This window comes from Onychomys torridus, chromosome 16 (genome assembly GCF_903995425.1).
Source record: "Onychomys torridus chromosome 16, mOncTor1.1, whole genome shotgun sequence".
NCBI classification, from domain to species: Eukaryota; Metazoa; Chordata; class Mammalia; order Rodentia; family Cricetidae; genus Onychomys; species Onychomys torridus.
In genome coordinates, this window is record NC_050458.1 from 25001872 (window position 1) to 25023212 (window position 21341).

At 43.2% G+C, this 21341-nt stretch overlaps 1 protein-coding gene and 1 non-coding gene across 5 annotated transcripts in view; both read right to left on the bottom strand.

The window, feature by feature from the left end:
- The window catches only part of Tatdn1 (TatD DNase domain containing 1), a 30771-nt gene extending 9430 nt beyond the window's left edge, over window positions 1-21341 (bottom strand). Inside the window, exons 1-8 of one of the 4 annotated variants that reach the window (XM_036208161.1) lie at window positions 21263-21341; window positions 14315-14380; window positions 11642-11691; window positions 8934-8997; window positions 6887-7030; window positions 6752-6794; window positions 2145-2230; window positions 1830-1870 (exon numbers count right to left, since the gene is read on the bottom strand). In XM_036208161.1, the coding sequence (XP_036064054.1) occupies window positions 1830-1870; window positions 2145-2230; window positions 6752-6794; window positions 6887-7030; window positions 8934-8997; window positions 11642-11691; window positions 14315-14380; window positions 21263-21284 (516 nt within the window). In that variant the 5' untranslated portion in view covers window positions 21285-21341. The other 3 variants (XM_036208162.1, XM_036208163.1, XM_036208165.1) reach the window with 3 other exon arrangements.
- On the bottom strand, window positions 7327-7436 carry LOC118597554. The gene has a single exon (XR_004946854.1). It is a non-coding gene; the product is annotated as a U6 spliceosomal RNA (small nuclear RNA).

Below are 21341 nucleotides of genomic sequence, written 5' to 3' on the forward strand. Positions count from 1 at the left end.
TCTGAGTTCAAGTCCTAGCACTCACATGGAGCCCTCTAAATCACCTGTAACTCCCGCTCCGGGGATCTGATGCCCTCTTCTGACCTCAGTGAGTGTGTGTGTGTGTGTGTGTGTGTGTGTGTGTGTACACACACAATAAAAGTAAATTTTAAAAATGACAACTGTTAACATTATCCACATGAGCTACACAGACAGAAAGGGCTGAGATCTGTATTTCCTGCTTTAGCTGCATGTATGTAATACAAAGCAATAACTAACAGTGACACTCCCTTACAGCTGAAGTCACATCACCACTGTCCATGGAGAATAGCTACCTGAATGATTTGATCTTCCCCTCAGCATTAACAGTGAACTAAAATAAATAAATAAGTAAAAAAATCTTCCAGCAATATAAAGGTAATTTAAAATGTAATTTCTTACAAGCCAGTTAGAGCACCTGTTAATGCTTTACTTGGCAATTTCTTCTATTAAAGCCTGTTCTTGGTATTAACTTTTGGAAGTTACAGACTCATCGGCTAAAGTTTTACTTAGAGAAAATGAGTGAGAGGTGGAGTCTAGGAAGTACAATAAGTGCTATCAGTGATGCCTAGGTCATTAATTAAAACCTTTCTCAATTCCTAAGTAGAGCTCCTGGGGGGAAATTACAGAGCACACATTTAGTGAACTACAGAGGAGACATGCAAAGTAACATTAACATGACAGCAACACGGAAGGACATACACCTACCACTGGCGGTACGAAAGACACGCAGATGAAAGCCTTGAAAACTACACGAGGCTCAGCAAGAAGGTTCGCTGGGTGCCGGTGCTAAGCCTGATGACAGAGTTCAATTCCCAACGCACGCACGCACGCACGCACGCACGCACGCACGCACGCACGCACGCACGCACGCACGCACGCACGCACGCACGCACGCACGCACGCACGCACGCACGCACGGTGGAAGGAGAGAGCCGAATTCTGCTGCAAGCTATTCTCTGACCTCCACACAAACACCATGGCACACACGTGTACATGTTCACACACATCAAATGTAGTAAAAATTACAAGTGTGTTCCTTAAATTTTCAAAAGAGAAAATCTGTAAAAGGGCCCAAGCAAAGCCCTGTAAGTATTACAGTAAATGCTCAGGGTTAGGCCCTACTTCCTTGACTGGCACAATGGAACTGTGACTTAGATACCTAAGTAACAACCTGTACCCCAAGAGATGATCACCAAATCTCCTGAGATTGTACTTCACCTTTTGTATATGTGAGCAGTTTTCAAAGGCGGACTACCTCCTGGAGCCTATGATCCCAAACAAGTAGAAATCACTGTCAGAGACACACAGCCAAGTGACAGCAGAGAGTGTTCATGGGACATCTCAAAACTGAGTGACTGGAGTGACTGAAATGAGCACATGAGGAACATTTAGGAACAGAAGGCACATGGCGGTGGGTGGGCTTGAAGCAGAGTGAAGAGAGTGACCACCCACTGGCACTAGGAAAGAAAATCGGAAGGAACCGATGGACTACTTGAAGACATTGTAAACACTGGTGTAGGTTTACCAGACCATTTACACAGAAGAGCACTGAAGGACGGTGGTAGGAAAGAATGCACAGTGATAGAACGTGTCCATTCCCATTGGTTTCTTGTGAGTAGACGGGGTACTCACCTTCCTCTTTGGAAGAAGAAGTGTAACTAAAAGTGTTATAAATCTAATAGTAAATTTACATGTCTTTCAACTAAGACTCAATAACTGCACTTTTGATACCTGAGTGAGCCGAAGCCAACCTTAATATCAAAGACATATTTGTATTTCCCATATTTACAACAGCCATTTATACTTACCACTCCACCCACACACCGGTCTCTGTTTCTTCTCATTATGTCTGTGAATTAAAAAACAACAACAAAAACCTTTCAGCTACTTTTGCCTAATTGCCACACAGTTCTTAAACTGTAAAAATATGAGCCCGGAGGTGGAGGCGCTCGCCTTTAATCCCAGCACTCGGGAGGCAGAGGCAGGCAGATCTCTGTGAGTTCAAGGCCAGCCTGGGCTACAGAGTGAGTTCCAGGAAAGGCTCCAAAGCTACACAGAGAAACCCTGTCTTAAACCACACACACCCCCCCCAAAAATTGTAAAGATACTTCATTTTTACTCACCCAAAAACTCAGCATGTGAGTTTCGACAATGAAGAAACATTGGTAATTGTGTTTGTTCTGACAGTTCAAATTGTTTTTCGAAATATCTGCACAATGCAAAAAAATTTCCGCACTAAAATTTTTATTTTAGTATAAGATATATATCAAATAATTTTTAACTAAAGGAATTTTACTTCTAGAAATGGGAATATGAAAGTGAAAAAAGTGAATTCAGATATTAAAATCATCAGGTTCATTTCTGCCACTGAACTTCAGGAAAAGGGATGCTTCATTTGCTAGGATTACAAACTTATTTCCACAACGTCCAATCGGTCTCCCTTCTGAAACTGGTGCTCTATGCCTTTATTAACTCATGTTTGGATCTTTAAACCACCTTTTCAGATTCTGCTGGGCAAGAATAAGCAAAAGTAATTTTGTTTCAGTTAAGTGAGGATATTATGCAGGTTAGGAAACATAAAAACTTGGAAGAATAGATTAAGAATTACTACTAGTAGTGGGCTGGGGACAGAGCCGAATGGGGAAAGGCCTTGCCCAGCATGCACAAGACCCTGAGTGGAATCCCAGCACTGCTTGAAGGAGTGTGGTCATCAGGACTTGGGAGGTGGAGAGAGATGGTCAGAAGTTTAAGGAGATCTTCTGCTACCTGATTAGTTTGAGGCCAACCTGGGCCACATGAAACCTGTTTCAAAAAACCCCAATACTGCAAGCCGCCTCTCCACAGGCACTAAAGTAGTATATGTGCCAACATCCAGTGTGCTGTCACTGTGTACATGGGACCATGCATGTGGCTTCTCCAGAATTCACTGCAGGCAATGATCTCTGCAGGGTGCTCACGGTGCATGACTCCATGGCTCAGCTACACGACCAAATCACTGTCTTATAGAACTAAACAGTTTAGAAAGTCCCCTTCTGTCACCGAAAAGGCAAATGTATAAATTCATTAAAATAACAGAAGCCCATATAATGTGCCCAGAGAATTTTATATAATTCAAGGGAAAGAAAGATCCCTGAATTCAAGCTTAGATAAGTATCATTAAGAGGTCATGTGGTGTGTGGAGGTGGGGTGTGGGGGTGGGGATTTGGAGAAACGACTCAGTGGTTAAGAGCACTGGCTGCTTCTCCAGGACACAGGCTCACTTCCCAGCACCCACACCTCACAACCCTCTGTAACTCCAGTTCCAGGGGATCTGATGCCTTCTTCTGGTCTGTGCTGGTACTGCACACACATATGCAGGCAGAACACTCACAAACATAAAAATAAACGTTTAAAAGGTCAAGTGGGGGCTGGTGAGATGACTCAGCGGGTAAGGGCATTTGCTACATGACGATGAACCTGAGTTCAATCTCCAAAACACACACCGAAGTAGAACCAAGAGAACTAAGTCCACACCCTGCCCTCCACTGGCATGACATGGCATGCCTGCTCCCTCACAAAAACAAGAATCTTGAAAAGGAAATTTTCATGTGGCAAAACAAACCCCCCAACGGTACAAACTGAGGAGAGCAGGTGTATAACATCAAATAACTGGTGCCTTTAGAGGGGAAACAAAACCAAGCACCAAGTGACATCAGCTATGCAGCAGGGCTGACAAGAGTCGGAAGTATGTTTCTTTTACTTAGAATGTCTTCCGGTCCTAAATGAAAATACCTTGTTCTACTTCTGCCCATCTTGTCAAAGCTCTGATTTACTCAGGTTGAATCACTGCTTCTGACCACTTGTTGGGACAACACTAAGGACAGAGCTTGAGAAGGTCAGCGTCGGGGCAGCAGCTGTGACTAATGAGGACTGAGGACTTCCAAAAGCCCAGTGTGTGAGGCACTGGGTGGTAACCCCCTCCCAGCTGGCTGACAGCCTGGATGGCCTCAACTCTTCCAGGGTGCCTAAGTATCCTCAGGGTCATTTTGAAATCTTGTCTGATAGCTGCCTTTAAAAAAAGACCTACATAATATTAACATTCTAAAGCACCAAGAAAAATGCCCACAGCAAATTCCCCTGACACAAGAGAACTGAGCTCTAGTATGCAAAAGGTAAAAATTTAACAGGGCAGTGAAGTTAGAAATACTGCTATCACTCAAAAGATAAACTTTCCATAACCAAGTCAGGCCTTTTCCTTGTTTCCAGTCTTTGCTTCACCTTTAGAAAAGCGCATTCCAAGGCTGGACAGTTCAGTGGTGAAGAGTGCTGGCTGCTCTTGCAGAGGAGCCGGGTTCAGTTCCCAGCAACCCCACGATGGATGCTTCTCACCATCTATAACTGCAGCTGCAGGGGATCTGACACCCTCTTCTACCTTCCTTATGCACATCCATGGACACAGTGATATCATTTTTTAAAGCACTTTCAGAAACTCTCAGCAAAAGGCCCAGCTGGTATTTTCCTTTAGAAGCTGTAATTATTGAGTACTCAATCTCAGTCTGTCCAGGCATGCACTGTGGGCTTTACCCATCATATACTGAGAAAGGACGGACAGTGGCATCCTCATGCTAACAATGAGAACACTGATATATGTAAAGGAATAGACAGCCAGGGAATAGCAAGACAAAATCACACCTCAGCCTGCTCATTGAAGACAGTATGCTTCAACCCCATTACAGGTGCATCTACTTACTATTTCTCACACATAATAGCGATTGTACTTTTTAAAAGGAAAACATGTTTTTTATAAACCAACAAATCATATACTAGGTTAATATTTCACACGCTGCAAAAAAGCCAAGTATGGTGGTGCATGCCTTTAATCCCAGCACTCAGGAAGCAGAAGCAGGAGGATTTCTGTGAGTCTACATAGTGAGTTCCAGGTCAACCAGGCTACAGGGAGACCTCGTCTCAAAAAAAAAAAAAAAATTCCGGAGGGCGGAGGGAGAAAAAAAGGAAAGGAAAAAGAGCATAGGTCAAGGGACTGGGGAGGTGGCATGGCAGGGAGTGTTTGCCATGCATTCGTGGGTTCCTCCTGAGTTTAATATCCAGCAACCATGTAACAGAAAAGTCCTAGGTCCCAGTTAGGAACTCTGTCTCAAAAACTAAGACGGACAGCTCCTGAGGAATGACACGCAGGACTGACATCGGGCCTCCATATTCACACACACGTGTGTATGCATGTACATACACGTGTACACAAAGTACAGATCAAGACCTAAACTCTTCCAACAATAAGGTCAACAGCAAAACTCCAATTGCAGCTCTTCTATGCATACAGGAAATAGAGTGCCTCCTTCCTTCACTAGACACCAAGGGAACTACATGAGCAGACCTCCTCTATGCCTTCGACACGCTGGAAGACACTAGTCTGCCGTGTAGCTTCTACATACTTAGGGAAGGATACTGAAATGGATGGACACAGAAGAGGTCAGCCTATGCCAGGGGAGGGCAAGGTGGGACGGGGGTTCCCGGGGTATCTGTCTCCTTGACAACAATCCAAACAAGATTATTACTTCTACAGACATTTTTAAATCTCAGGTTAAAAACTGCCAAGTGATCTTAGTAAATATTTTCGCGTTAGTTTGTCCTCAGCTTACCCTTTTTTGAAGAGACCTATATCATGCTGTCATCTTAGCAAAGACATGCCAGATTCCCCTAAAAGGGCTGTCCATCCATCTCTTATCCATACACTTGGTTGTTTTTAGTGGTGGTAGTAGGAACTGAACACAAGTCCTCAAGTGTATACCTTCCTGTCAGCACTTACTAGGCTACTACAATTATTTATGGGCTTTCTTGTCTGTAAAGGCCAAAGAACCAAGCATTAGTCTTAACACGCTGAAGAGGTACTCAGCAATCATTTACAAAATAGACTGAGGTCCACTCTAGTACAGACACTTGGTCGTGTGTTACAGCTTAATTATACCCTGTTACATATACTAAGTTCTAACACTGACTGTTGATGGAATTGTATCTTTAGAGAAGTAAATAGAACCCACACTATCAATACTTTCATGGAACCAGAATCTGGTCTGCAGTATTTAGGTGGCATATGGGAATAACTTTTAACTCAATCTAGAGGAAAAATCATATGGGCAAGGTATCCTGGACTCTGCTGCAGCACTTTTCATGATACAGTCTGTGGCCCAGACAGACACTGCAGTGGAGGGGTGGCCTGAGAGGCTGGTAAAGCAACGGACTTCCGTCCCAGTGTGAATCTGACTTTTCAGGTTAGATGAATTGATTACATGGTGTTCAAGAGACAGACCTCATAGCATCGCTAACATTTCTGGAAGGTATAAAGTGAAAAGTCCCTCAGGTCATCATATCAGCTGTCACAGATGCCCCCTCCCCAACCAAATGACAGAATTTATTAAGAGGCAATTTGATCTAGATTGTCTTCATGCATAACAAACAGTGGACCAAGGGCAGATGGTTGGTGCATAGATATATCTCTGGCCACCACTGCCAAAAGTCTGTATGATATAAAATGCATCCCTGTGTCCCACCATTCAAATCAAATCCAGTGCTTGATCAGTTGGAGATGATTAATTACATGAAAGATGTGTGGACTTTGTTTCACTTAACTTTTGATAGATACCATTTGATAAATGTTCCATTGATGTCACTTTGAGGGAAATAAAAACCATCTTAGGAGCTTACAACCATGTCTAAAATCAGCAAATCTCCTTACGTGAGCTGGGTCTCTTTGGGGCAAAACTGCAGCCGGTCAAAATCTTTAAAAGACACAGAATGATCGTCATTCAGGGTTTGGACATAACAAGCAGCTATTTTCAGGACGAAGCTAAGTGTCGAGATTGGCACTTACCAAGTCCACACTCCCCCACTGCTACAACTTTCCCCTTGTTATTCTCTGCAAGGCTCAGCAATCCTGCCAAGTAACCATCAGGGCCGTTCTGGTCAAACTCATCACATCTCGTGGGATGACACCCAACCGTACTGAAAAACATGTCTAACAGACAGAAAGCCACATCTTAGGGCTATTTTCAGAGTACTGTTCATGTTAATAGCTAACATAAAAATGAGAGGAAAAGGGAATTCCAACTTATGTTTGGCAGCTATAAACAACTTAAATTTCCAGAATTATGTACATTAATCAAACAAGAATTTCTAAGTATGTTAAAAGTGGGATGTGCATATAAAAGTTATCAATCCCACTCTTTCAAAAGCTGGTCATTTACCAAGCATCTGAGAATAGAAAGTGAAATTATTTCTTAAAATGTCATCATCTAATTTTATCTTTTTTTAAAAAATATGGAATGCTTCACAAATTTGCTTGGCATCCTTGTGCAGGGGCCATGCTAATCGTCTCTGTATCGTTTCAGTTTTAGTACATTGCTGCATGTGCTGCCAAAGCAAGCGCCCGATTTGATCGTTGACATTTACTGTTTACATGGCTACCACAATCCATGTGTTTAATAACCACCACCATGTCCCTCCCTCACAAGGCTGACGGCAGAGACTGGAGGTGTTTAAAAGTGTCCACTGCTCCTGCAGAGGACTAGGGCTAGGTTCAGACAACTCACAACTGCCTGCATGCCAGCTCCATGGGGATCTGACATCTCTGTCCTCTGTGGGCACCTGCAGGAGTGACCTAAACAGTGGGAAGGGAGGTTTCATTTACTAATAAAAAACAGAGCTCACTATTTGGAGGCCAGCCTTTTTAGCAGCTTCAGCAGTAAGGAACACAAACCAGAAGCCTGGTGTGTCAGGGCTGGAGGAATGGTTCAGGGTAGAGTGCCTGGGCGTCTATCACATGCGCTATGCGCAATGCCTTAGGTGGGGTCTAAACTGAAGGCCCAGCTTTGTTTGTTCTAGAAATTCAACAGGAACTTGCAGCTGAACCCATGGAAGGGTGCAGAGCCTTCCTCAGGATCTCCCACAGGTAACAAACAGGAGGCAGGAGACATTTTCCTAAAGATAGGAGAAGAATTTTAAAATCATAGCTGTTCAAGAATGCAAAGCATGGAAAAAAATCTTCCTCCATACTTGAAAAAGTCCTCGGAAGATGATTGTTTTCATGTTTTTAACATTGAGAGTCAATACAGCCTAAAGAAAAGCCTGTATTTTATAAAGATTTCTATTAAAAACAGCTTTTGATAAGATTTTATACATAAGAGAAACACAGCTGCATTTTGAAAAAAACTGTGTAGAATGCCTAATCTCTAGGTTTCTAGCAAAGTATGCGTGCAAACAGTTATATGAATGCCAACTAAGCTTTTAAGATTTTAAGTAAGCAGGAAATGTATGAGCGTGAAGTGAGCACTCGGAGAGCAGCACATTTTAATTTTGTTAGTGTGTGTGCTGAGGAGTGCCCATGGAGAGCAAAAGAGGATGCCTCAGCCCCTGGGTTGCACCTTGCGGGCAGCTGCCCCTTGCTGAGCACTGAACTCTTAACTGCCAAGTCATCTCTCTAGCCCTAAGAGTGGCATATTATATTATATTATTACTTAAACTCCTGGGGCCTTACACAAAGTCTGACTCACAAAATAAATGGTCAATAACAACGATCCTTTACAATTTAAGAGATTTTAAATAAAAACAATTCATACCAAACATTAAAATATGCACATAAAATTCTATATCAGAATTACTTGAAGATAAATTATATAACCTTACCCGTATTTACTGAAATAATAATCTTTGTTAAGTACTACAATGTTTTATCAAACATCTCATACACCAAAGGGTACTCTAAACATTGTTATCATAACCATGTTCCACTGAAATCAATCTATTTTCCTGTCATTTTACAGCCAGGATGCACACTATATCTGTACCTTAAGCAGTTCTCAGAAAGACTTCTTCATAATTAATTAATTCACATTTGCTTTGGTAAAAGTAATGAGAGGTACCATTTGTCTGTGCCAACTGCAGCGCGTCTCTGCTGTCCTGTAGACTTCCACCTGTGATCATAAACTGAAATGGGAAGAAGGGAAGAGGCTGACTTCCACAGGCCATCAGCAGCTGTCCCCAGACGGCCACCACTCACTGAGAGCACGTCACTCCCCTCCCTCCTTACACCCTCCCTCCCTTACACCCCTCCTCCTTACACCCTCTTCTTTCTTTACACCCTCCCTGCCTCCTTATACCCTGCCTCCTTTACTGTTCCTGGGGAAGATCGTCTCTACACAGAGTACGACCTGACTCCTGTCCACACACACCCTCCCACAGGATGCCTGTGTTAAATAGTAATGTGCATTCACATGTTTGTCTCTATTAGACCCCACGTCTCTTGAGGACATGATTTATATGTTATAGAAGACAGACTAGCTAAGGACCTTCAATTCAACATTGTGGTCACTGAAATCAGTGACCATGTCCATCAGTAAAGCAGAGTGCTGACTAATTTAACAGGCCTGCGGTATTGGCTGCAAACTCCCAGGAGGTCAGAACTACTTCTCTAAGAACACGATCGGCTTCTCCCCTTTCTCAGTCTCTTTCCATCTCGAGTGTTCAGGAAGGCCCCGATACTACCTGACGTACAGGATCACACCAGACCGACCCCAGAAGACACATGCAAATGCAGCAGTCTTCTCAGTCATTCATAGACCACACAACGTGACACAATCCCTTGCTGCTAAGGTTTGTTTAGGAAATAGGTATTTTTCATTAAAATATACTACTTACGTTATAGTTTATCATATCCTAAAATGAGTTAATACTTAAAAGTATTTCTGCTTTAATTCCTAGTATATACAATACATACAACCCACACAAAAGCTTTTTAGAGGGTCTGTCATTAGAAAGTAGAGGGTAAGACCAAAAATGGATACACTGATGTAGTGACAATCTCTGTAAACGAATTCATGGCTCTTAAGAAATCAGCATACTTCAGACAGCCATTGGAGTCATTTGATGGTTAGGATGCCATCTTTGCCAGTCTGTCAGACACAGTTAAAGAGCCCAGTGTCAAAGGTGACTACCAGGGCAGTGCCATTTAAGGTACAGTTTTCTAAAGGGTGATTAAGGACACCGATGACCTATTTTTTTAAAACATATTGTAAAGTCTCTCTAAGCTAAAGTAAGGAATTCATTGTAGGTGCAAACCAAAGAGACTGCGCACCAAACAAAGGTGGAATTGCATATGAAAAATAGATACTGTCATACAGCCACTTAAACCTCTAGTATGACCAGCCACTGAGTCTCTATCCAGGGAATATACGGTCACAACTAAAATCTCAGATGCCCATAGAACATAGGAGTTAAGAAGTTTTTTTAAGATATCAGGAAAACTGTTCTTTACTAATCTTACCTAATTCTTTAAAATTAGACCATTTGGCCACATACAAAACTGTAGAACAGTTTCTAACCAAATCTACATACATTACCTACGCCTCCTCCAAATAGCCTATGAAAGGAAGGGCAAGCCTAGGCCATGATGTACAATGCTTCTGATCTGGCAGTGGTGATGTGACCACACACCTCATGAAGACTCATTCATACTCAGTATTTTCTTTAACCCACATAACAACTGTCTTAAATTCTTTAAAACACCCCTTATTTATGGATGAGAAAACTGAAATCTAGACTCTTCCAAGTTTCAGAGCTAGCAAGGAGGAAGCTGGGACTGGAAGCCTCATCTGTGATGCCAAAGCCATGCTTGTAATCACCACAACATAACTGCCAGGAAGGAGCTTATAAGTTCAAGTGAAATCCGCCTCTGTCCCGTTGTTTCTGCCCATCTCCACGTATGTGTGTGCTTGACCAGAAGTGAGCATAGTACTCCTGCTGCTGTGGGAATACCTCAGCATTTGCAGAGACGCATTAGATACAGACGATTAAGTGAACATAGGAGGAGAAGTTCAGTACCTTTGCTCCCCCCTCCTTACTCCTGAAGAGTCAATATACTCTTGGGCTGGAGACTGCAGAATTTGACTGGTTGTGCCGTGTTTTAGACTGAGGGCGTTTAACTTAGAGGCAATAGTTACAAAGTGAATTGACACTACGCCCTGGAATATAACTATATCCTATATGTGTGGGCTAATCTGGTGTTTATACACTAATTTAGAGAAACTTTGAAGAATTTGACATAAGCCAGTTAATGTTCAACTTCTTTTGGAGAAGGAGTGGATGGAGGGTTGGGTGGGGGAGAAAATGGGAGGAGAAGAGGGAGGGAAACTTCAGTCGGGATATAAAATAATTAAATAAGTAATAAAAAAGCTCTAAAAAATTTAAGAATTTTATTACTGTTAAAATTAAAATATGTCCTCAGTTCCCTAATGGTGTACCCACAGCTAACTAAGTATGGTAACACATGCATATGTTTTTGATGACTTGTTGGATTATAACATTTACTCAAGGTTGTCTTTAAGTCTAGTACTTGTTAGAGCTTTAATTTTTTCCTTGCACAGACATCGTCACAGTTCTGGTCACACATCTGAGGACTGTGCAACATAAAGAGCTGCGGACAGAATAATGACGTCTATTAACTCGCTTATTTGACGTGGAGAAATACACACTAAGGTGTGCCACTGGCTCTTTCTCTTTTCCTTTGCAGCCTGTTAACTAAAATTTATTTTAGAAACAAAGACATTCAACAAGAACAAAATTCAGATGTTACCTTTTTAACACCAATCTGGACAGCTCTCTCTATTACATCTTGTAAGTCATCTGTGTAAGAAAAATCATGTATTAAGAAGGCCTAGAAAATATATATCTATATAAATATATAGAGAGATATTATCTATAATTATGCATCTACATTTTTTCCTCTCAAAGTAAAAATGCATAAAAATAAACATGTGGGTTGGGGATTTAGCTCAGTGGTAGAGCGCTTGCCTAGCAAGCACAAGACCCTGGGTTCGGTTCTCAGCTCAAAAAAAAAAAGTCATGTATTAAAACACAGCCAAATCAGTGCTATTTAGTTGTAATATAGTAAAACTAGAGTTGCAAAACTTTAAAAAAAAGTAGAAAACAAGAAACTGAATAATAATTTAATTGTACTTTTATTTTTTTGATCACAATGCAGATAATAGCAGAAGACCAAATTAAAGATGAACTCAATGGCTACAAATCAACTGATGTGCTGTGTATCTGAAACGTGTATCTGTGCATACATGAGAGCATGAGCAAGTGTATGCCTACGCATGTGCCTGTGTATAGGCTAGCGGGCGACACCAGGTCTCCCTCTATCACCATCTAGTGTATATTTTGAGACGCTCACTGTTTCAGACAGACTGCCTGGTCAGCAAGCCCCCAGGTCTGCCTGTGTCCCCACCACACACGGCTTACAGATTCACGCTGCTGCTCTTAGCTTTCACATGGGTGCTAGGGATCCGAGCTCGGGACTCAATGCTTTGCAGAGCAGACACTTCATACACTGAGCCATCCCCCAACCCAGTGTTAGGTCCAGAAGCAAATGAGCAGCAAAGTAAAATAGAAAAACTCCATTATTCACTTCATATTTAAGTACCAGAGAAAATGTAAATAGGATTCAATTATTGTTACTTCTAAAGTAGCTACAAAATAGGAGAAAAAAGTCACCTTAGTTAATTTATAATCATACAGCACCTAGGATGGCCAGATTATAAACTGCAGACCTGTAGTAGTGATAATTGACCACTATATAATTTCTGTCATAAACACATATACAAACACACATGTATCTGTGGTGATACTTTGATTGTGCTCTAACAAATAAAGCTTGCCTGGAGATCAGAGTGCAGAGCTAGCCACTAGCTAACACAGAGGCCAGGCAGTGGTAGCACACACCTTTGATCCCAGCACTTGGGGGCACACGCCTTGCACTAGGGAGGAGAAAACAGGAAATGATATGGCTGAGTGGAGAGAGAAATACAAGATGGGCGGAGACAGGAGCTCGGCTCCCCTTTCAGGCTGAGGAGTGGGCAAGGTAAGAGGTGGCAGTGGCTTGCTCCTTTGTGTCTCCAGTCTTTCAGCATTCACCCCGATATCTGGTTCCAGGTTTTTATTATTAAGACCAATTAGAATTCACGCTACATGCATCTACAAATGCAACATCAAAACATGAATCTAAGTGCCATGAGTGTAATTTACTCAGTAGTTAACTTTATTATATAAGTAACATATAAACTATCATCCAAATGTCTAAATGAAGTAGAAGAGTTGTTTAGCAGTGAGACCTGAGGAAACATTTATTTTCTTGTTTCAGGAAAGCTGCCCACCTCATCTAGAGAAGCACAGACTGTTTCTGACTTAGCCTTACTGCTGTACGGAACTCTCTCGTCCTCAAACACAAAACCAATATTCCTGTTTGCACGTACATAATGAGCACAGGCAGTCTTCTCAGGCAGTGTGCACAGACACGTCTGTTGTAGAGAGGCTGCTTTTAAAATTTGGCGTCACCGCCGTTTCCTGCTTAGTCACGTCTCAGCTAACCAAATAGACCTCATCAATGAACTTGCACGTGCGAGACAGTGATACAGCACTTGTCTACGTTTGTATCAGCCCCCTGGCTGGTATTCTTAGGACTGGAGAGGAAAATGAACTTACGTGGTAATATAAACCACTTGCTTCTGATGAGGCCTATGTTTAATCTCTGTGATACAACTATCTGGTCCCAACTATATACTAGGTCTCTAAATAGAGACACAGACCAGAAGGGGAGAAGGGAAGACAGGGGAAGAGACAGCAGTATACCTTTCTTCTACTATACTGCACTTTGTCCTTGGCTGAAAAATGTGTTCTTCCTTTCTAGAAGATTCATTGTTTAATTATGTGTGTATGTGTCTATGTGGGTATGTGCACATGAATGCACATGCTGTCAGAAGCCAGAGGAGGGCTTCAGAGGTTTGGGAGCTGGGCTTATAGACAGTTGTGAGCTGCCCGGTGTAGGTGTGGGTGCTGGGACCTGGACTTGGGTCTGTTGCAAGGGTAGTAAGTGCTACTGAGCCGTCTGTAGACCCTGAAAGTGTTTCTTAAGAACTTGATAAACTGATGCTCACAGGAAGTAACTGTTAGGTTGCATGCCCTTGTTGTTCAAAATGATGGTTTACCAATATGGCTTGCTTGACTTAGTTTATTGTTTTATCTGACACACAATGATAAGGAGTTTTGTTTTAAAACAAGTGCTCATTACGCAGCCCAGGCTGACCTCAAACTTGCTCTCCTCTTTCCTTCCGAGTGCTGGACTTTTATTCAGCTATACAGAGTTCTTTAATGTTACAATTTTAAGAGTGGATTATGCTTTTAAAGATCTACCTTGAGGCAGAAAGTGTGTCTTCACAGATGCCACCTTAGTAAAAGAAACACTTACCTTGATGCTTCTGCACTCCCCTATAAATTCCTCTAAACATAGGATCTGTCAGGTTGATACCAATATCTGGAGAAACAAAAGCAAAACATGGTCATTAAAAACATTTACTTGAAACATCTCTAAATAAGCTTTTCATCCACACCTTCACTTATCCCAACAATATCAACAGGCCAGCCACTTGTCATCACTACTGTGATAAATGTGTGGGATACACTAAGATGTGATGTCTGCTTTCTAAAGACCTCTGGCAGAAGTGATCAAGGGAGACCTATTCATAGGAAATTGTGGAGCATTCCCATGAACACTGAGGGGGAGGAAAGTTCATTAGGAATAGAATCAAAATACATCATATATACATGTGAAATTGTCAATAATTTTTTTCAAAATACTAAAACCATGAAACTAAACACTATTATTATGGGACACAGACAAGGAATTTCTACCCAGCCTTTTCTAGCTCATTTCACTTCTTAACAGTGTTTTTAAAAAGCTTTCAGATATATTCATTAAGGTGACACCTGTTAATGGAAGCCAGGGAGCCTTTATTCCAGAGGTATTATTGCAATGAGGGGTTTTTGCTTTGTTTAGGTTGGGTTTTTAAATCAGACTTACTCCTCAGACCAGGCTAGCGGCAAACTCGTAAAGACCCTTCTGCCTGTGCATACCAAGGTGGGCAGAGACATGGCCACACACATGGCTGTGATGAGGGTTCTGCAGTAGAGCAGAGAGATCAGGCTCAAACCCTAAAACAAGGCTAAGTGGAGAGTCAGAGGCCAGAGAAGCAGGGATCAGGGGTAAGTTTCTAAGGCCCAGCAGATAGAAGGAAGGAATCTAACTAAACTCAAGGTGACACATACTTGCTGAGGGTGGACCCCAGCAACAGGAGCACCGAGGGTAAGGGATGAAGAACTAAAGGTGACATACACCAGGGTGAGGATTTCTACTCTACTAACTCACTATAATTCTTGGTAAAACTGGACCTCTAATCCAAGAGCTCAATGCTGGGGCCGAATCAATTGAATAGGCCAATTCAAGGGCAGTCGGGCTCCAATTTCTTCAAGGAAGTCTTTGTCATCAGCAAAGTGACCAGAACTTTCCCAAATACAATGGAACCAAAAGCATTTAAACACATAAACACCCTGTAATGGCTGGTTTTGTGTGTCACCTTGACACAAGCTAGTCATCAGAGAGGAGGGAGCATCAGTTGAGGAATGGCCTCCTTGAGATCCAGCTTTAAGGCATTTTCTCAATTAGTGATCAATGGGGGAGGGCCCAGCCCATCGTGGGTGGTGCCATCTCTTGGCTGGTGGTCCTGGGTACTATAAGAAAGCAGGCTGAGCAAGCCAGGGGAAGCAAGCCAGTAAGCAGCATTCCTCCCTGGCCTCTGCATCAGCTCCTGCCTCCGGGTTCCTGCCCTGTTGAGTTCTTGTCCTGACTTCCTTCAGTGATGGACAGCAATGCCATTGGTGAAGGTGCAGTCTCAGTGGCAGTTGAAGGCCCAGGACTGAAGGGGTCATGCAAAGAAGCTGAGGCTTGGCACCATGAGGAGAACCTATGAGAGGCTATTGGTGAAAGTGCAGCCCAGTGTTTTGGAGATGCCAGTACTGTGAAAGTCCACCAAAGAACAGCAGTAGCAGTGGAGTGGAACCACCGGATCCTAGAAGACAAGCTGTGTGTGCTGCAGAGGGTGGAGCTGGAGAAGTGAAACAGCCCTTTGGAGGAGTCCAGAAGATCAGGAGTGAATCCCAGACCTTGAACTGCTGGAATTTGGGTCTGCTTTGATTTGATTGTAACTGTGCCCTGACTTCTCCCTCTTGAAGTAAGAAAGTATTTTACTGGAGCCCACAGTTGAGAGACTTTGAATTTTAAAAGACTTTGGATTTTAAGAGAATGGCTATTTGAAGGGGTCTGAAATTTGAATATGCTTGAATTTATAAAGACTGTGGGATTTTTAAAGTTATGTTTTTAATGTGAGATCTTAGGGTTGTGGCTTTATAGTGATGTGTTTGTGTGTCAAGCTGACAAGGGGTCAGTTGTACTGGCTGGTTTTGTGTGTCAACTTGACACAAGCTAGAGTCATCAGAGAGGACGCCTCAGTTGAGGAAATGCCTCCATGAGATCCAGCCCATGTGGGTGGTAGCATCCCTGAGCTGATGGTTCTGAGTTCCATAAGAAAGCAGGCTGAGCAAGCCAGTAAGCAGCACTACTCCATGGCTTCTGCACCAGCTCCTGCCCCAGGATCCTGTCCTGTTTGAGTTCCTGCCCTTCAGTGATAGACAGCTATGTGGAAGTGTAAGTCAAATAACCCTTTCCTCCCCAACCTGCTTTTTTGTCATGGTGTTTTGTCACAGCAACAGAAACCCTAAGACACACCCCAACTCTAGTTGAAAAGGGAATCGAAGATTAATTGGAGGCTCAGCTTACGAAGCCATCTTCACCCTGTCCCAATCCTAGACAGGGCAGATCTCAGCTTTTCTGTAATGCCCACCCTGAGGCAGATGGCAGAAGGCTGACTCCGGGCGATTTGCTTTCTCTTAAGAGTTGATCTCTAAACTCTCCGGCTTCCAGTTCTGAGACATGGTGTGTTTTAACCTGTAGATTCAGTCCTGGCCAGGGTAGACCTGGAGTGCTAATGCTCAGCCACTTCCCTACAAGAATTTCACGGCTCACAGTCCTTTTGCCCTTTCCTCTCTGGCAGTTATTAGAACCACTGTTTCCTGGATAGACTGAGGACAGTCTCTTCCCGTCCTCGCCAAGTCTAATGGCAAAGGACTTCTGTCCCTTCACTCTGTGAATCACATCAGTTTCCTCGAAGACCTTCTCCAGTCTCCCAGGCAAAATGCTCCCAGGCAGAAGCCGCTTCCCAGCCCACCCGCCCACCAGAAACAGACTACAGTAATTCAGCTCTCAGATACAGAGGAACCAAAGAAAAGTTCAGATAGATTGATTAGGAAGAGTTCGATCTGCAAACAAGGTCCAAGAAGTACAGTAAAATGAAATGACTATAATTACAGTTATGGAGAGAAAGGGAGCTTTGGAGTCAGAATTCTTGCCACTGCCGGTTATTAGCCAAATAATCCTGGTCCTGACTGAGCCTCCATCTTCTTGGTGGATGAGCAGAATTATCCTCTGGCAAGAGACTGACTCAAATCCAAGAATGAAGATGAAAGCATCTTGCACATCAAAAGCTCTCGAACAGGTCATCATTACCATTACCAGGTACAAACTGTAATGTGCCAACACCATATGGGATTGGAGCTGTTTTGTTAGCTATTCTGTTCTAGTGTCTTCAGTACTCAGTGCTCCCAATGCAAAACTGTTATCCAAGAGTCAACTGAGGCAAGCTGTTTGACTCTCCCCCTCCCCCACCCCGTGTGTACCTGTGTGTATGAATACGGGTATTAGTGTTCGATGCATATATGCAGATGGGTGCGCATGTGTGAGCAGCCTTGACATGATGCTGGGAGTCTCCCTCCCTTTACTTTTCACATCATTCATTGAGGAGGGTTTCTCAACTGAACCCAGAACTTGCCCCTACAGTGGTATCGGGCTAGCCTGGAGATCTTCTTCCTTCCAAGATCCAAAATTACAGACAGGCTGCCCTGCCCACCTGGGTGAGTTTGGGGGATCTGAATTCTGGTTCTCACTTTAACCACTGCACTATCTCCCCAGGCCCCTGTCTATTTTGATGGGACCTCAAAAACAAAGCAGGTGGAATCCTATTTATTTTGCTTGTTCAAAATATGCTGACCTAATGTAAGGATTAGTATCTTTTAAATTAAAAGCATCCTTATCAGAAGTATGCTTATTGGCAAGTAAACTGAAACAAATAATGCTGGGCAGTGGTGGTGCTCGACTTTATTAATCCCAGCACTCAGGAGGCAGAGGCAGGTGGATCTCTTGTGTTCGAGGCCAGCCTGGGCTACAGAGTGAGTTCCAGGACACCCAGGGCTACACAGAGAAACCCCATCTCAACAAACAAACAAACAAAAGTTAAACAAATAGTACATAAAAACCAACCTTCTAGTCAGTTCGGTCAAATATGTAATAGTTGAAAAGTAGGAAACCAAGTGAGAAGGCTGGAAGACACAGTAACATGAGCAATCACTACTTCCTTCTGACCGAAGGATTCACACGCTGGAAGGCCCTGCTATATAGGACAGAAATCTCTCCCTTTCATTAGCTTTTAAACAGATGTCTTAGATCGAGTTCTGGGATAGCCAGGGATACACAGAGAAATCCTGTCTTGAAAGCAAAGAATGAAAGAAAGAAAAGAAAAAGGCTGTCTTCAACAAAAACATGAGTTTATTTTTCGGAAAAAAAAAAAAAAAAAAACAAACCCAAAAACCCCCCATGAGTTTATTTTTCAAAACCAAGCTGGGAAAGTGTTTGTACAGTTGGTCTCTCAGAGACAGCCATATCTGCAAGCTAAAGCCTCACCGACTGAGCTTAGTGAATCATGTCAAGTGATATTACCTATGATTCCAGGACACAGAGAGACAGCAAACAAGGGATTTTAAATTGTTTAGGTATAATTTCAAGGTCAGGAACTCCCAAGAATCAGAGAACAAGAGACTCACAGCACTGCTTAGCAAAGAGACAAATCCAAAAGGTGGGACAACTAGCCCTTGTTTCTTCCGCAAGCCAGTGGCAAAAGATGCATAAATTAACAAAAGGATGCTAGAGCAGAGAATCCAGAACTCCTCCCACAGCCACTGTCCCCTTGCTGACAGTGTGACTTGAGACAGGGCCTCTCCATGAAGGACAGGCTGTCTCCACCCCAAAGTGTTGAAGTTGGAGGCCTGCATCACAATACCCGGCTTTACCGCCTATTTTGTTGTCCCTATATTAATAATGGTTGTGCATTTTTAAATTGTTTTTAAAAATCAACAGACTATTTCGCTACTTGTGAAAATTACTAAAAAGAACGAGATTCAGGTGCTGGAGAGATGGCTCAGCAGTTCAGAGTACTTGCTGCTCTTCCAGAGGGCCCAGGTTGAGTTCCAAGGAACCACATCAGATGGCTCACAACTGCCTGTGACTGCCAGCTCCAGGGGATCTGGCCCCCTCTTTTGGCCTTCATGGGCACCTGTACCCATGTACTCACTCCCACATGGATAAAATAAATCAATATTTTTTTATGTTCAAGATTTAATGTCTATAAAACTTATATACTAAGCAAATGACAAAGTGTAAGACAAGAAAACACAAACTGCTTTCTCTGCTACACATTAAATATATTTTAAACTTTATTATAAAAAAAAAAAAACATTGCAAGTGAAAAAAAAACTTCACAAGTTATTTTTTGAATCTGTATTATCACTTCACAAAAGAAAGTTTCCTTGCTACTTTTGTAAATCTGTGCGAGCCCTTCTTTTTAATTCTTGGGATCAAGAGCCTGGATGCACTCAGCCTAGATGCCAACAACCAGTAACAACTAGTAACCAACAAGCAGGCATAGAGACAGTAAGAGGCAAGAAGCGAGGGGCGTGTGCCCTCTCCAGGACACACTACTCCCTAGCACCTCCTGTCAAGCAACCCAGAAGACCTAACTTTCACCTCAGGGTTTCTCAGAGTTTTTGTTTGTTTGTTTTTAACCTGTTAACATTCTCCCTCACATTTGCTTTGCCTCACATAAGTCATAGGACTTAACCTCTCTAGTGTGAAAATTAACTCACTATTAGATTTCTTACAGTTCCACCGGCTTTAATACAATGTCTTTGGAAAACGCATTGCCTAAAGTATCTCTCAGATCTTAGTGTATAACCTTAACCACTCTATGAGCACCTGACTGCATTTCTAAGGGCCTGGATGATGTCTTCACCGGGATGTCCTTTAACTCTCGAGTGGACCTAGCCCAATAGACCTGAGTGGCCCTCCCACCTACTGGCAAGCCAGTCAAATTTCTCAGCCTGTCATCTTTGAGCGTCCCTTCTCCACAACCAGACACAGTCAGTGCTAAACGCTGGGCACAACTGTTCCACTTCTCTCTTCTGTCCTTGCACTGTCCCGATTCAGATTCTGAAATACTTCCTCACCTCTCCTTATCTGCCACTAAATCTACGTGGTGACACCACCAGGGTAACCCTATCACTGTCACTTCCCACCCCTAAGCAGCTGGAAATTCCACAAAGACGAGGTTCGTGCTGAAATTACCCACAACTGCATCCCAGAGGGCATGATTCTTTTCCTGTAACTGGCACTCAATGATGTACTGAAAAGCCTTCACTGAAACTCCACTCCATTGAGAGTGAAGCTTAAGAGACTTTTGGGTTCCGAGTTATCCTTCCAATCCTACCTCTTACAATGTCCTCTCAAGTTTTCCAAAGTATCATTCTGAATCTCCGCCACACTCTCCAGCTGTTTTTAATGGATCGTGGTTCTTGCCAGGTAACACAATTTGTTTCTTTTCCACCTGTCTGTGGACTCCCACTAGATGGCGATGCCGGCAAAGCTGGGACCAGGACTTGGCCACGTTCCTAGGACCCAGTGCCCAGCCTGCCAGTCATCTGTGATGTGAACGGATGACTGAGTGAACCGGTACCTTGAAGGCATTGTCCGGCGGGCCACGAAGAGGAGCGAGGGCTCACGGAAAGCAAGAGACGACCGTGATAAACTTGGGGGGCGGTGCTTTCTTTTTCTTTTGGGGGGATGGGGGACTCAGGGCCTGGTCCGTGCTAGGCAAGCAATCTACCGCTGACACACACACCCGGACACTTATTCCTCTATTTTCAACTGAATAAAACACCAAAAAGGGTGCACAAATCACAATTATGCACAACTCGTGCATTCTCACAAATGATTCCCCATCCCCGATCAAGAACCCGATCCCTCCTTGCCGGCACTCGAGGCGTCCCGGAAACCTCTTGTCCCCTAGAAAGGCCAAGCCGCGAACAGGGAACCCGAGACCGCCAGCAAGACCCACAGCTAAGGAAAACCCGCCCTTACCCACGAACTTGAAGCGACTCATGACAGCGCAGCAGGCTCCTCCCCGGCAGAAGCGGAAGTGGCCGAGAGCAGGCTCACC